At 50.6% G+C, this 15,745-nt stretch overlaps 1 protein-coding gene across 1 annotated transcript in view; it reads right to left on the bottom strand.

Moving 5' to 3' along the window:
* The window catches only part of Atp2c2 (ATPase secretory pathway Ca2+ transporting 2), a 58,939-nt gene extending 44,442 nt beyond the window's left edge, over positions 1–14,497 (bottom strand). Inside the window, exon 1 of the mRNA XM_028753022.1 lies at positions 14,255–14,497. Coding sequence (XP_028608855.1) covers positions 14,255–14,347 — 93 coding nt within the window. The 5' untranslated portion in view covers positions 14,348–14,497. The remainder of the gene's footprint in view (positions 1–14,254) is intronic.
* Between the last annotated feature and the right edge of the window lie 1,248 nt (positions 14,498–15,745).

The following is a 15,745-nucleotide window of genomic DNA, read 5'->3' as shown; positions in this document are numbered from 1 at the left end:
TCTCTCTCTCTCTCTCTCTCTCTCTCTCTCTCTCTCTCTCTCTCCCTTTCCCTCTCTCCCTCTCCCTCTTCTCTCCCTCTCCCTATCTCTTTGCTTTTGAGAAATATTAAACATTGTTTATACATAGATCTGGTCTGCCTGCTTCAGAAACTCATAGAACTGTCCCACCCAGGAACCCCAGCCCTCCTGTTATCTTTGTGACTGCAGGTCACTCTCTGTCACTTTGTGGGACCAGGGGCAGTTCATTCCATCAGTATATAGCAGCCTGACAACTGGAGGGGTAGACATGCAGGCTGTATCCAGTACGGGCTGTGACATCATAGGCACACAAAGCTGTCAGTTCCCACAGCAGGTGTTTAGCACTAATGGACATTTCTACAGAGTCTTCCCCAAATAGTGGCACCATTAACGACAGATGGAGAAGGAATAAAAAATACAGGCATGGGCTGCTGTACGTAAGGTAGCCCTACACAAGACATGGAGGAAGAGAAGGTGGAAGACGCTCCCAGCAGAACCCACCAGACAATGGGGACTCAGGTGGCCTTTGAGTTTGGGAGCCTGGTAGCTAAAGGCAGGGACAATGGGGAGTGGTTTGGTGTTTTTTTGTGAGTCTTGAACTATATGTAAGAGTTACTGATTCAAAGGGGGGAACCAGTCCTGCCTTACCTGGGGACAGGGATGGAGACAGGGGCAGCAGCTTCCTCAGAAAGAAGTGCTGAGGGACCATAAGACTAGCTCTCTAGGGAAAGGGGCTTATGAGAAAAAGCTTCCATTATCCTCCAGCAGGCCCAGAGGGGATGCTGCAGGGCAGAGTCAGTTCTGGAGGAGACTCAAGCCCTACTCCCCCAGAGGGGCGGGTCTCCAGCATAGTGTGACTGCAGTAGAGAAAGGAAGGGCAGATGCTGACTGAACCCAGTAGGGCTCCATGCTTTTTAGAATCAAGTGGAAAGATTCCTCCATGCAACAACCCAGGGAGCTGTGGATAGACAGTAAGCTGCTTGCTCAGGACTTGAATTCTGGTCCCCTACCTGCCCATTGGGCCTCGTTCAGCAAAGCCCATGGCTTTTGTAAATCTCGGCGTGTCATCCTGTGATACGAACTCAACAAGACCATACAGCCAAGACCGCCGAGACACAGCCACAGCTGCAGCCTCCAGTCAAGACAAGTTCCTGCCTGGGCTGCCATGGAGTCTAGAGTATGCATGTGCATGTATTTGCATGCAAGTATGTGTATGTGTGTGCAAGAGAGTGAATGTATGTGAGTGTGTGTGCACATGCAGGCATGTATGTGTGCGCATGAGAGTAAATGTATGTGAGTTGTACACATGTATACATATGTGTATGTGTGTGCATGTGAGTGAATGTATGTGTGTACATGCATACATGTGTGTATGTGTGCATATATGTGTATGTGTGTGCATGAGAGTGAATATATGTGTGTGCACATGTATGCATGTGTGTATGTGGCTGCATGAGAGTGAATATATGTGTGTGTGCACATGTATGCATGTGTGTATGTGCACATGTATGCATGCGTGTGTATGTGTCTGCATGAGAGTGAATGTATATGAGTGTGTGTGCACATGCATGCATGTGTGTATGTGCACATGTATGCATGTGTGTGTCTGCATGAGAGTGAATGTATGTGAGTGTGTATGCACACACATGTATGTGTGTACGTGTATGAAGCAAGGCCTAAAGGAGTATCCAGCTCTCAACAAGACATATCATGACCCACCACGTGTTCTGTTCAAGAGGGACAGGATAGTCAGGGACCAGGGGACACAGCTGGCTGAGTGGCAGCCCGTGTAATTGGAAAGCAACACATAGCTGACAAGGGGATGGGACTTTTCACACATGGGTAGACTGCAGGATTCAGAAAGAGCCCGATTACCATGAAGTGCTCAGGGAGTGGGCATGGGCTGCTTGGGATTTATTAGATTGAAATGTACGGGTGTCTATATGCACAGACACACGACTGAGTATAGACAAACAGTGTATGCACACACACACACCCTCATCCCATTAGCAAAAACAAACAGAGAGGTGTTTTTTTTTTTTTGGTTTCTCAACACAGTGGCCCAGGCAAAATGCACACCAGGATCCAAGAGACAAGGCTGCTTCCCGGAAGTTAAACCTAGTATTTCTTCCATGTCAACAGGCTCACCTGCTTCTGGGGAAGGTTAGAAAGTCAAGGAGACCTTAGGAAGGGTCTCACACGAGCCAGATCTGGGGCACCTAGAGCAAGCTGCAATGAATACTGACTGTGGCAGACATGAACAGAGTCAAACTGGAATTGCTGTGCTCACACGGGGATGGATGACTCAAGGGGCGGCGGGGGAGAGGAAGCTCAGGAAGTGCCTGACAGTGGGATTAGGACATCATTCTGTCATGCTTTTAGCCAGGGGAGCATCACCCATGCAGGCCAGAGAGGAACACATTAGTCCCGGCTCAGGCTAGGAGCTGCCACCACCAGCAATGGGACACTTAGTATCACAAGGGCATTGGGGACCTGGCTCAGTTGGTAAAGTGCAGGCCACACAACCATGAGGATCAGAGTTCAGGGTCCATCAGCAGCCGTGTAAAAGTCACACACTGTAGTACACGTCATAGCCCCAGTGCTGGGGATGCACTGAACCCACCGAGCCACCGAGCCACCAAGCTCCAAGTTCAGTGAGAAACTCAGTTTCAAAAAGTGAAGTGGAGATGCCCAACTCAAGGCTGACCTCAACACACAGTGAGCACTTCAACACACAGTGAGTGCACACACACACCCTCCCCAAGACCCCGCAGAGAGTGGATCTAACGTGTCTGGTTTCTGAGGAAACACTGGACCAGCCCAAATGGAGAAACAGTCCACAGAGTTATGAGCTTGGACTCTTCAAGATCGCCAGGGACCTCAGATGGGCGTGGTGACACACACTGTTAATCCCAGCACTCAGGAGGCAGAGGCAGGCGGATCTCTGTGAGTTTGAGGCCAGCCTGGTCTACAAAGAAAGTCCAGGACAGCCAGGGCTACACAGAGAAACCTTGACTTGAAAAACTAGAAAGTTCTGTTGATTGTGGAAGAAAGTCAGGGACCCCAAAGATCAGGAAAACCAAGGAACCATTGCTTATAGCAGGTGGCAAGGAACACTGGACCCCAGAAGGTTCTAGACCCCAGGGAGTCCATGTACCACATGAATGTGCCCATGGCTGAGTGGAGGTACAGAGAGGACTGTAAAATCTTTTCGGCAATTAGGAACGAACGTCTTCAAGTGTTTAGGGGTAACGCATCACTGTATAATTTGTGCCCAAATATAGGTGACAAGGGTGAAGGTAAGGTGACCAGCATAGACATATATTAACTATAAGTTCCGGATGAAGGACATTCAGTGTCTGTCTCATGGTCTTCTAACAGCTGCAGACCTAGTTTGCATATTCACTAAGCACATCTGGCCCAACACAGCTGCCAAGCCTGCGTGTACCAGCTTCCAAGTCTGTCCTAAAGGTTGGCGATTCACAGTGACCACGTTGTTGAAGGGGCAAGAGGTGTCCCAGGATCAAAAGGCTTCACCCAAGGCCACAGTAGGCCTGAGCACTGAGCCTACCTCCTGGTGGGCAGTGGTGCCACCAGTCCATCTCCCTGCCTCATAGACAGAGCTGGGTCTCCATGCTATCCACTCATCCTGGGATCAGTTGTGCAAGGTTGGCTTCCTTAAGACCTGCTGTGGCCTGTACAGCAAGAAGTAGCAGGGTCTGAGCTCCAGGATAAGAGGCAAGGCTGCTCCAGGAAGTACCGCGCCTGTGTTCCTGGAAGCCGAGTCCCACCCCTGGTTTCAGCTTCAGGCTCTGCCTGCCTGTCTTGAGGCTACCTCTGTGGGCCTCACTTCTGGAGACCAGTGAATAAAGATGGCTTTCTTCCAGCCCTGGGAAAAACCTGCCTACCTCCCTGCGATGCCCAGGGCCTTCCTGTGGGCAGCATCGGACCTCTCAGCGAGGTTGGGTATCTGATCCCTGGTCTTGGGAACATTTGTCTCAGGTCCCTGGCTGGAGCAGTGTTGGGGGGCGGGGAACTGGAATCCATCTGGCCAGGAAGAGACAGGAAGGATGATTGGCTTACTCACAAGAAGCTATTTGCATAGAACATTTTGAAAGAGGCTGAGGAGCGTGAGAGAAACTTAGCCACCAGCATAGAGAAGTAAAAATTCCAAATCAGAGGGCCGGCCTTCAAATTCCCAGGCAAGGTGTCTAACTATAGACAAGCTCTTGAAAGGTCAGAACTTCTGGTACTCCCTCTAAGGGTTCAAAACGAAAGAGGAAGCTAGCTAGGTATGGACACCATCCAAGGTGGATACGCCTGCCTACTAATGGTGCAGGACTGGAGGATGTGGGGGAGCTGAGGGGCCGCGGAATTGGGATGTCTCACTGAAGGTGGAGAAGAGAGACAGAGACAGGCAATGACACTTACCCACAACTAAAGAGTAACAATGGGGGCTGAGCCTTACAAGCGCGCAAAGATCCAAGCTTAATATAAAAAAAAACCACATTAAATTAAACAAAACAAAACACCAAGCAGTCCTGGGAAGAAGACAGGTTAGAGGCAGAGACAGATGAACCACTCTCTGGCCTGCCAGCCCAGCCTACTTGGCAATTTTTAGGCCAGTGGGAGACAAAAATATGGTGTCTGAGGTTCAAACGGGACTCAAGATTCTGGCCTGACCTCTCTGCAGGCATGTGCGGGGACATACACACGGACGGTCCTCAGGTGGCCCGCTCGATGCTGCACTTCCTATTAATATTTAATCACTATTTAATGATCTAAATATTTAATCCTATGTTTAATCACTCTTTCCCAGGAGGCACCTCAGATGTGCACCAGTTATCCCATTGCACAGAGGGGTAGATTCAGGCGTGGGGATGGGAAGGCATTACTACACAAGTTCTCACAGGGCCGAGTGGAGTAATGGAGTCTATAGGAAAGCAGCCTGGGCCAGAGAATCTTGCAACATATCCCACAGTCTTTAGAGCGGATCTGAGGAAGAAGAACCAGAACGCCCATGCACACCATAGCATGACTATCACACAGTGACAAGCTAACAGTGGCCGGGGAAGAAAATGGCCCTGAAATGCGTGGTGGGGGTGAGGGTGTGGAATTGTGTCCATTGAGGTTTCCTGTGGGTTCATGAAGGGGAAAAAATAGGACAGGTATAAAAAGGGGGAAAATGGGAAGACAAAGAGGGAAGGGTCACGTCCAGTCCCAGATACTCCAGAGACCACAATAACAGTGGACATGAGCAGAATCTAATGAGAAGGCAGGACACACTGAAATTTCACTACCTCCACACTTGGGGGAGGGATTGGGGAGGAGCAGCTGTGAGGGAAGTCTGCAGAAAGCAGAGGGAAAGTGACTCAGAGAGACACCTGCCCTCAGGGCTTCCTGGGCCCAGTCACCTCCTGGATCACAGAGGAGGAAGATAGACTTCATTTCCCAGGAAATCTGCCACCACGACCATGCTGTGGGCTCCGTGGCCTGTGCGTGGTGCGTGGTGTCACCCAGGAGTGTGTCAACCAAACGCAAGCCTCGGTCCCCTGAGCCCCACTCCTTCCTCCAGAAAGTATTCCTACCCCAGCAGAAGCAACAGGCTTTGTCTGTCTGTCATGCTCCGCCCTCCCTCATGGGGCCTATCTCAAGATACTTTGTAGTGGGGCAGGTGTTCTGCTTACTCTCTCAGCCCAGAAAAGGGAGCACAAGAGGAGGATGTCTAACCAAGGAGAAGCTGCTGATCCATTGAGTGGGTCTCATGGTCCAGGAAGCACCAGAGCCACCAAGGCCCACTGAAGCCCAGAGTGTCAGAATCACCCTATGTGCCAGTGTCTGAGGTGTGGAACAGGCCCAACACTCTGCTCACATGCTCCCTGGGGCTGCTAGGAGTCAGTACAACTTCTTGGTCATTCCATTAACTCTCCATAAGTGCTGAGGGGAGGCCGGTGGACATGCGAGGATCATGAAGACTGGTAATGCCACCTAAAAGTTGTGAGAATCCTGTGGACAGGGCAAAGGAAGAACCCAGAAGCCCGGGAATGAACCTGATTCTTATGACCAAGTATCTCCTTACACAGCAGAACACAGGGAGATACCAAATGAGTCACCTCCGCCTCCTTCAGATACCAGGAAGGGATGGGCCCGCCAGGGCCGTAGCTGGAACTCTGGGCCAGGAGTGGTCTCAGATCAGACCCCCCAATACCCACAAGACCTCTTTCTTCATTTGATCTGCCCTAGAAGCAAAGACTTACAAGCCCTGGGAATACGTGAGTGGTACTGTGGGTGACACACAAACTAACCAGGCCTCATACTCATGGCTGTTCAGAGAGATCACATGGGCAACAATGACCTTGGTTCTGGAAGTTTCCAGAATCACAAGTCATGGGCATGTCTTCCCTGTCTACACTTGATCGTGTAGACACAATCTGGGCTCTCTTCTCTCCGGTAGGTCAACAGAAGGTTCTGGAAGAGACTTCGGAGCAGAACAGTTTCTGCCTAGATGTGGGGACAGATGGGGGTTTAGCCTAACTTCAAGTACTGTACAACCTCCATGGTTTTCCCACAGTGACTGCAGCTCCTGGGAGGACAGTGACTTCTCAGGAGAGTTTTCCATAAGGAACTTGGAGCTGTGTGCTGCCTCCTCTCCCATGACCACCACGACTCCAGCCTCAGGAGATGGCTTCTCGGCAGTCAGGGCTTTAAAAGAAGCCACTCGGATGAAGCAAGGCCACTGAGGGTGGTCCACCAGGTTGGAGTTTTTAGTAGCTCAGGACACAAGATGCCCTCCAGAAGATGACCAGGATGGGTTGAGGGAGATGGTTGCTCTCCAGCTCAGGAGGAGCCAGGAGCTAGTCCCTCCATCCCAGGTTTCCAGTGTGACCATAGCAAGCTGCAGATACACAGCACCTCCTCCAAGGGGAGGCTGGCTCACCTGGGACCTCTGTACTCATGAGCCACATCGCTGAACCTCCACCCCCAGCTAGGTCCTGTAGACAGGAAGTAGGCAGGAAGCTGAGAAAAATCCCAGCCCTCTAGTTCTTGAGGCCATAGAATGGTGCTGCGCTCCCTGCCCTGCTGTCATTTCCAAAGTTTTACCCTCCAAGGGGATGGGTGGGATGGCTCATGGAGGAAAGAAAGATCCTTGTTGTCAAGCCTGAGGATCTGAGTTTGAGTCCTGGGACCCATATGGTCGGAGGAGAGAACGGATTCCCACAAGTCGTCCTCTGACCTTCACACGCACGAAATAAGTTTTAAAAGTGGAATTAAAACCACTACAGGAACTGCCCAGTTCAGCTTGAGACAACACAGACACAACTGTGCTTCAGTGTTAATCTTCCCCTTCCTCTCTGCACAGGCAACAACTGTGCTTCAGTGATAATCTTCCCCTTCCTCTCTGCACAGGCAACAACTGTGCATCAGTGTTAATCTCCCCCTTCCTCTCTGCACAGGCAACGACTGTGCTTCAGTGATAATCTTCCCCTTCCTCTCTGCACAGACCACGACTGTGCTTCAGTGATAATCTTCCCCTTCCTCTCTGCACAGACCACGACTGTGCTTCAGTGATAATCTTCCCCTTCCTCTCTGCACAGACCACGACTGTGCTTCAGTGATAATCTTCCCCTTCCTTTTCAATGTCCACTTTGAGACTTCCTGGGTGTGAGACCACAAATGCAGAGATCTCCCATCCCACCTAAGGGATGGGAGAAGTGGTACCTAGAGCTTACTGTTCCATGCTCAGCATCTTGACTTTATCTTTACGTTTGTGCCACATGGAAGAAGTTCAAGGGAACAAAGACAGATGCTTAGCTCATGACTGGATAACTCTGCTCACTCAGGGCCCCACTGTCCACCACCCACTATTCCAGTGGCTTTGACCTCCCTCCCTCTGGGGTCTCTGCACATGCTCAGTAGTTATCCATAAAGTGGAATCCTAAAGGGGAGTCAAAACCCAAGACAAGGCCATTGAGGTGGCTCAGTGGGCAAAGGAGCTTGCCACTAAACCCGATAACCAGAGTTCAATCCCCGGGACCCACATGGTAAGACGAGAGAACCAACTCCCCAGAGTTGCCCCCTGACCATTTTACATGTGCCGTGGGACACACGCCCCCTGCCCACTAACCATGTTTTTTAAGAACCTGAGACTAGTTAGATCCTCAGCGGGCAAAGATGCCTACTCTGCAAGCTCGGAGCCCATATAAAAATGGAACCAACGTCACAAAGCTGTCCTCCGACCTCCACATGTGTGCTGCACCCAACACACACCTTCTACACAGTAATCAATAACCCAACGAGCACCTTATACACATGTATACAGTAGTCAATCAAATAAATGTTGTAAATGACACGACGATAGGAGACAGAAACACCCTCTCCTCCTTTTTGCACAGGGATCCGTTTTCCTTTCACACCCAATCCCGTGGAATGAGGCAGCCGGCTCTGCTCTCGTGCCAGCCGTAACCACCTTGAGCTGAGCCCCCTTTCCTGCGCTGCTCACTCTATGGTACGGACCCAAAGCAACTCTGCCAGGAACTAGTGGGAAGGCCCAAGAAGATAGCCTTGTACTAACTAGTGCTGGGGAGACCCAAACCCCAGCTCTAGCCCCTCCCCAACCACGCACAGACGCACACCAAACACTTGAGCTGTGTCAATCCAATCCCGGCTTCAGAGCTGACTCTGACCTTTCAGAGTCAAGGCTTGTGACGTTAGGACTGAACAAACACTATGGTATCATCTTTATACGTTGATTCTCCAGGACCTTCAGGCTGCCTGAGAACTTACTAAGTTGAAACTCTTTCAGCGGCCTGATAAGCACAGACCTGGTGGCACCGGTGACAAGATTCTCAACTCACAGGAGAATGGAGACATCACAGATCCCAGTTGGGGATCCCAGTGTATGCTACAGAGGTTAGAGGGGTAGAGAGGGACAGCCAGCCCCAGGCAGGTGGCTGGCCCCAGGCAGGTGGCTGACGTGAATCCTGTCTTTGTTCGCAGATCCCTGCCTGCCACCACTAAGGAGCCCTGGAGTGAGTTATTATATACAACAGACCAAAGTGAAGCAACACCATCCTGTAATCCAGATGTTCCTTATCTGCAAGTGGCCAAGCCAGTTCTGCAGCTATTGGTCACAGCCAGCTTGCCGCCAGGTGTCACAGGGCTGAGATTGATCACCTTAAACTAGCAAGCTCCTGGATAGTGACATCCCGTTGGACACACACATGTGGACATGGCCACTCTTAATGTGAGCATGCTCACAACTCCAAACTCTGAGCCTGTGGCGGGGGGTGGGGGAATAGCATCAAAGGAAACATTACAAAACTAGGGACTCCCGAGCAGCAGGTTGTGTGTGTATGTGTGTATGTGTGCACAAGCATGTGCGTATGTATGTGTGTGTGGAAGTATGTGTAACCTTTTTGATATGAATCACATCAGTTACAGAAATCATCCTCTCTTTTCTGCTCTTTTTTGGCAGGGTCTCATGTAGCCCAGGCTTTCCTTGTACTATCTATGGAGCTAGGGGTGATTGAATGTAGATCCCCGTCTCCACTTCTAGAATGCTGTGACGACAGATACACACATTGACTGGAAGTCTTCCCACTACTGTGTGAGGGCAGCCTGAGGGAGCTCCTAATTACCACCATGCTCCCTAGTGTTCACTCAGGCAGTGTGCCAGCCCTTTCCCATGGAGGGGACTAAGCCTGGAGTTCCTTCACAGAACTGCAAAGAGGTACTGTAAGTCTTCATTTGTGGGGTTCGTTGTGGGTATTTTAAGGCTACACTTACTCATTCCCACTGAGCCATCTATCTGCTGGACAACAGTGAGCCCCTTAGAAAGGACCACGCGGCCAGGAAACAGACCTGTCATAGCCATAGAGCCTAGAATTGGATGGCTCCAGGTGAGACCACAGTCCTGCACACAGTGTGACCACCACCTTGAGAGCGACCCTGAGCCAGGAGCACTCAGCTGTACAAGTGTAAGTATCTGTTCCAAGCTTGGGGACAAAGTGTTCTTCAGCCAGGGATGGAGAATGGAACCAGCCATTGCACATCACGGGTTGGGTCTCAGTGGTTTCCGGTATCCTCACAGCGGCTTTGAACTTTATACGTACAGCCTGTGCCCACAGCTGAGCTGCAGGCCTGTGGCTCCTTTGATTGGCAAGTCGAATGATAATATGCATTGAAGTCACACCTCAGTGTCAATCGGTAAGATCACAAGGGGAAGAGGGTGTGATCCTTTTCTCTAAGATCCCTGTGTATTGGTGAATTCTATTCTGATGGGTGTGAGTCAGCCTCAGGCTGAGAATATATATGTATAAATTCTGTGACATGTAGCATGTATACATACATATATGTGATGTATACATATCATTTCTTTATGTGCAATGGACACCGTGTCATTTGACCCAGACTCCGGCAACCGCTGTGTGTTGGGTTGGGCTGAGGAAAAAGCCCACACTCTCTGCCAATTTCTTTAACTGACGTGATTCATATCAAGAAGGCTACACACATGCACACACATACATATACACACATGTACATGCACACACATGTGTGCACACATACAGCCTGCTCAGTATATACCAATATATATATATATATATTTATATATATATATATATATATATATACATATACACACACACACACACCCACACACACACACACACATACATATATATGTTTTTACACACACACGTTATAGAACCCAGGGCCTTGCGCATGCTAGTCAAGTGTCAGGTTTTGTTTTTGTTTTTGTTTTTCGAGACAGGGTTTTTCTTTATAGCCCTGGCTGTCCTGGAACTCACTCTGTAGACCAGGCTGGCCTCGAACTCAGAAATCTGCCTGCCTCTGCCTCCCAAGTGCTGGGATTAAAAGTGTGCGCCACCACTGCCTGGCCGAAGTGTCAGGTCTTTGGGTTGTTTTTTTTTTTTTAATTAATCTTTTTTAAAAAATTGTATATTATGGGTGTTTGTCTGTGTGCATGTCTGTGACCACATGTATACAGTGATCCCAGACACTGGAAGAGTACACATGGACCCCCTAGAACTGGAATTACAGATGGCTGAGAGTTGTCATGTGGGTCTGGGAATCGAACCTGGGTCCTCTGGAAAAGCAACCAGTACTTTAATGAAAAAGCCATCTCTCCAGCTGAACGTTGCGTCTTAAACATACAAATCTGTGATTTTTTTTTCTTTACTGAGTCTCTGAAGTCTGGCACATTTATGAATATGTGGACACCTGCCAAGTCCTGATTTAAAACCAGTCAAAGGTCCCTACGACTGTAAGTAGAAAGGCCAGAGTCTTTCCGCTGAGGCTCCTGGGGTAGCCTGGCCTTCTTAGACCAGCCCCTGTACTTCCCTTCTCCTGTCTGGCACTCTGCCTGGCTCACTCATCTTTCTACCCCTGTTAATCTCAGACACTGCTGTCTCCACACTCCACAGTCAAGGTCAACTCTGACCTGCTTCCACCCACCAGGATGGATGCCTAAGGGCAGAGAGTGCGGGCTTTTTCCTCAGCCCAACCCAACACACAACAGACAAGTGACACGGTGCCCATTGCACATGCCCACCTCCTGGCACCCAGACCTGGATCTGCAGAGCCCGGAAGGATGACAAGGCCGATAGTCAGGATGGTAGGACAGGTGGGAGTCACACCCACCTCAGGAGCAGTCTCGAGGGCAGAGTCAAGATCCCTGGAGCTGGCACCTGGCCTTCCCAGGAGTAGGAATTTCTAGTCTTGTGTTGTCCTACTGTGCAGGACATCAGAGAGAGCTTTGTTCAGCATCAAAACCAAAGAGACTTACAAACACCTGTCCATTTGTCACTTTGAAAACACAGCAGAAAGGAGCTACCCCGCCAGCCTGGGAGTTGAACCTCAAATCTGCCTCGACCCCCAGAACCTGGGGATTTCCCCATCTCTCTCAGCCTCTCTTCCCCTTCCAGTCTCTTTGGCTTTCTTCCTTGGTACATCTGAGTCAATAAGACCATTGACGAAGCACGTTCTTCCTCTTTCATCTTTCACTCTCATCTCTCCACCCCCCACCCCCCCGTGAGCTAATTTGTGAGTACTGTGTGCTGTCTTACCCTCTGCGCTGCCCAAGATCGTCCAGTCAATACTCATCGAGAACCAAATGGTGCCCGTTGGAACCTTGGCACTCATCTCTGTGCCAAAACTGCCATAAAGTTCATCTGGAGGGCAGAGGCCTCGGAGGGGACTCAGCCAGTCTCAGGACACCTGCGTGTGCTGTGAAACCAACCAGCACCTGGGACACAGCACATACCAAATGATCATAAAGCCAAGTCATGACAATTGCAGAAGCGAGCCCAGAGTGAACTGGGTTTCTCCCCAAAGCCTCTGGGGGTGGGGTGGGGGGAGCACAGGGTTTCAGCTCTGGCAGGATGCAATATATCCCCGGGCCTTTTTCCTTTATCTCATTCCTGGGGACTGGCTTTTAGTGCGGTCGCTTTGTTTCTTGTGGTACTGGGGATGGAAGCCAGGGACTTATCCATTGATCCACCATCGAGTTCCACTCTCCCCAGACCCTGACTAGGCACCCTAATTCCGTGCTTGTGTTTGTAAGGCCAGCTTTGGAGACAGTACACCTGACACAGCTGGCCTTGTCTGAGGACTGCCTGTATCTCTGACCTCCCCATAAGTCTACTGGTCACCACATGCCCAAGGCCCCCTCATCTTTAGTGTGCTACAGATAATACGGCCAGGTGGAAAATACACCTGCACACAGGTTGCCTTTAAACAGCTCTTCTGAACAGATTGGGGAAACAGAGTCCACCTGGCTCAGAGCATCTCCAGATGGACGTTTCACCAAACTCACACCTGCACACTCTTAGAATCCCTGATGACAACTGGCTATACATCAGGAGCACTTCCCCACCTTGCCCAAAACATCAAAAGACAGAGGAAGAAAAAGAATAGAAAAAGGTGAAAGGAAGCCATCAGGGTCAACAAATATACTTCCAACTCCCGCTAACCACACAGTACAAACGTGTAAGGACACACTTGGCATTAGCGAAGGCTTATGGTACACCACTAACCCATGAGGCTGCAGAGAAACATGGATAGTGTTGGGTCCAGTGGTTCACAGCCTTAAGACCAGAATTCTTACATCAACCCCAATATGGATGCAGACAATAACTTTTGTAAATAAATCCATAGATATCTAAAAACCACACCATCAAGTGTTTTGACCATGGCATTCCTTGGGAGAAAATAAATTTGAAATATTATGAAACGTCTTCTGTTGTTATGAATTTAACCTAGCTCCTCCTTCCCCCTTGGCATGAAAAGACTGGTTTTTTTTGGGGGGGGGTGTTCCCCGTGGACAAGCATAGAGTTCTGGGTGTGCTGTGAGTTTCCACTCTCAGACTTTACAAAGCAGGCGGGGTGGGTCACCAACTGGACCCCAACTGTCCCATCAGAGTCACAGAAACAACTTTATGGATGTTGGCCCTGAAGAGAAACGTCTTGCACTGAAGTTCTGTAAGGTTATCCCAGAGGGTCCCCTGGAGGTTCAAAGACATGATACAGTTCAGAGTGGGTGTTTGTTTGTTTGGTTTGGTTTGTTTTAAAGAAAGGGTTTCTATGTGTCACTCTGATTGTACTGAAACTCACCATATAAATCAGGGTGGTCTCGTCTTAGAGATCCACCTGTCCCTGCCTCCCAAATGCTGGGAGGAAAGGCACGTGCTACCCTGGCTTAGAGCAGCTTTTTAAAAAACCACTCGGATGCAGAGGAAAGCCCTCTACAGGAGCCCGACTGAGCCGCTTCAATTTTCACTCTTAACCTTGAGCAGAATTTTGTGTGGCTTTTTTTTTTTTTTGTCCCCATCCCTTTCCATCCCAGCAGCCTTTAAAAGTCCATGCAGCTGTCTGTGTGTGTAAAGGCATTTCAATTCTCTGGAATCGGAGAAAAAACTAAGTTATCTCCCTGGCTAGGTGGGCTAGGTGGCCTGGTAGCTCCATGCTCTTAAAGAGCACGGGCCTCAGTTTCTCATTTCCAAAATGGGCTGGCCTAACCAAGTGAGCTACTGAGTTCTGTGCCTTGAGCCAAGTCGAGCTGCTTACTTCGAAGCTAGCTTCTTTTCAGAGTCAAAGGAGGTGCTCAGAAGAATCTCAGTGTCCAGTGACCCATGGGGTCCCAAGGGTCAGATACAGAGTCCCAGGGGACAGATGTGGAGTCTGAACTCATACTTCAGACCGAATCGCCCAGACTCACCAGGGTCTCCACCTCGTCCCTCTCCAGCGCCTTGTACCGGTGGTTCTGGCCCAAGAAGGCCAGTTTCTGCAGGAACTTGAAGCGTCTCCCCATGGTGAGCTGGTGTCCAGGCTGCTCCACGGCCGGGCGTGGGGCGGGTCGCAGTCCCTGCCCGCGTCCCTGGGGCCCTAGCGAGGCCGCGGCTGCTGCGCGCCCAGGCTTCCCGGGCGGCCGGGTTGCCGGGGAGCTGCCTACCTGGTCCCTAGGTGAGCTCCGCCCCTGGGCAGGGCTCAGCAGCTCCGCCCTCTGCACGACTGGCCCGCCCCGCTGGCGCCAGGACCCCAAACTCCCAGGGTCAGCCGCAGAGGCTCTGGAAGGATCAGGAAGCCACTGTGTGGTCTCAGAGCTATGATTCTTGTCCAAACCTGCCAGAGCATAAGAATCACCTGAAAGGGAGAAAGTCTTGAGCCAAAAGCCTTGCTTGGGACAGAGCAGCTCTGGGCCAGCCAATTATCTGGCCTCTTTGAGCCTCCTGGCCGCATCTGTAATTGAAATAGGACAGAAAGCTGAGATCTGACCTACAGGAGCCTTACCCACACCTATGCAGATGCGCCCTTGGGAGTACCACAGCCACCTGTGGAAGAGCTCCCACCTTTATGTTCGTTCACCTGCAGAGCACACTCCTCTCTAATGATCAGAACAGCACCCCGGTCCCAGGAAAACTGGGCGTCCTGTAGGCGGGGTGATCCTGAAGGGCTCAGCACAGAGCTTGTTTTTGTATCGGTAGCACCCTGGTACCCTGTGACGCGGAGAGGGGTGTCGCACACTTTGGCCTGCCCAGTGTGTGCTCTGGAAAGCCACAGGGTTTTAGGGTGGACCAGGGTCCCTAACTCCACGGAGCAGAGGTGGTCCCTGGAGAAGGCTGGCCCATGCCCCATCCTGGGCTTACTTTTGACCTTAGGCAGTTGATCAACTGACTTAGTATTTGTTTGTGTGACTAAACTGCATCCCACACCCTCCTTTGAGCAAATAGTTGCCACCTGTCTCACTGGCTCCCCCAAGCGGTGGCCCCTGCAATCCTTGTCAACCTGACCGGACGCTTTTTAGTGGGTTTCAAGGCTCCCTTGCATCTTTCTCTCTTAACAAAACCGAAGCGCCTCCATCATCCTGCCCATCCCCCACCACGAGGCCTGATCCGGCTGTGAGGCCCCTACCCCCGCATGAGACTTCACCCCACTCCCACCCCACTTCTTTAAAAAAAAAGGAGGAGGAGGAAACTACTGGACTCCCTAAGCTTTGCAATTCAGGCCATGTGTGACCTTGGGTGACTTTTCCGGTGTCTCTCCACCTCAGTTTACTCCTCTGTGAAGTGGGGGAAACACTGCCTCCCCCCTGTGTGAGTCGGTGTCCTGGAAGAAACCAGCACCAGAGAGCTGCAGTGAGAGACTGTCTCCAAAGCTGTGGACGCGTCAGGAAAAGCATAAAGGATCTGAGAGAGGAATAGGATGAACT

This window comes from Grammomys surdaster, unplaced genomic scaffold, assembly GCF_004785775.1.
Source record: "Grammomys surdaster isolate TR1022 unplaced genomic scaffold, NIH_TR_1.0 128, whole genome shotgun sequence".
Taxonomy (NCBI): Eukaryota; Metazoa; Chordata; class Mammalia; order Rodentia; family Muridae; genus Grammomys; species Grammomys surdaster.
Note: the sequence above shows the minus strand (reverse complement) of the source record. Positions and strands in the feature narration are given on the sequence as shown.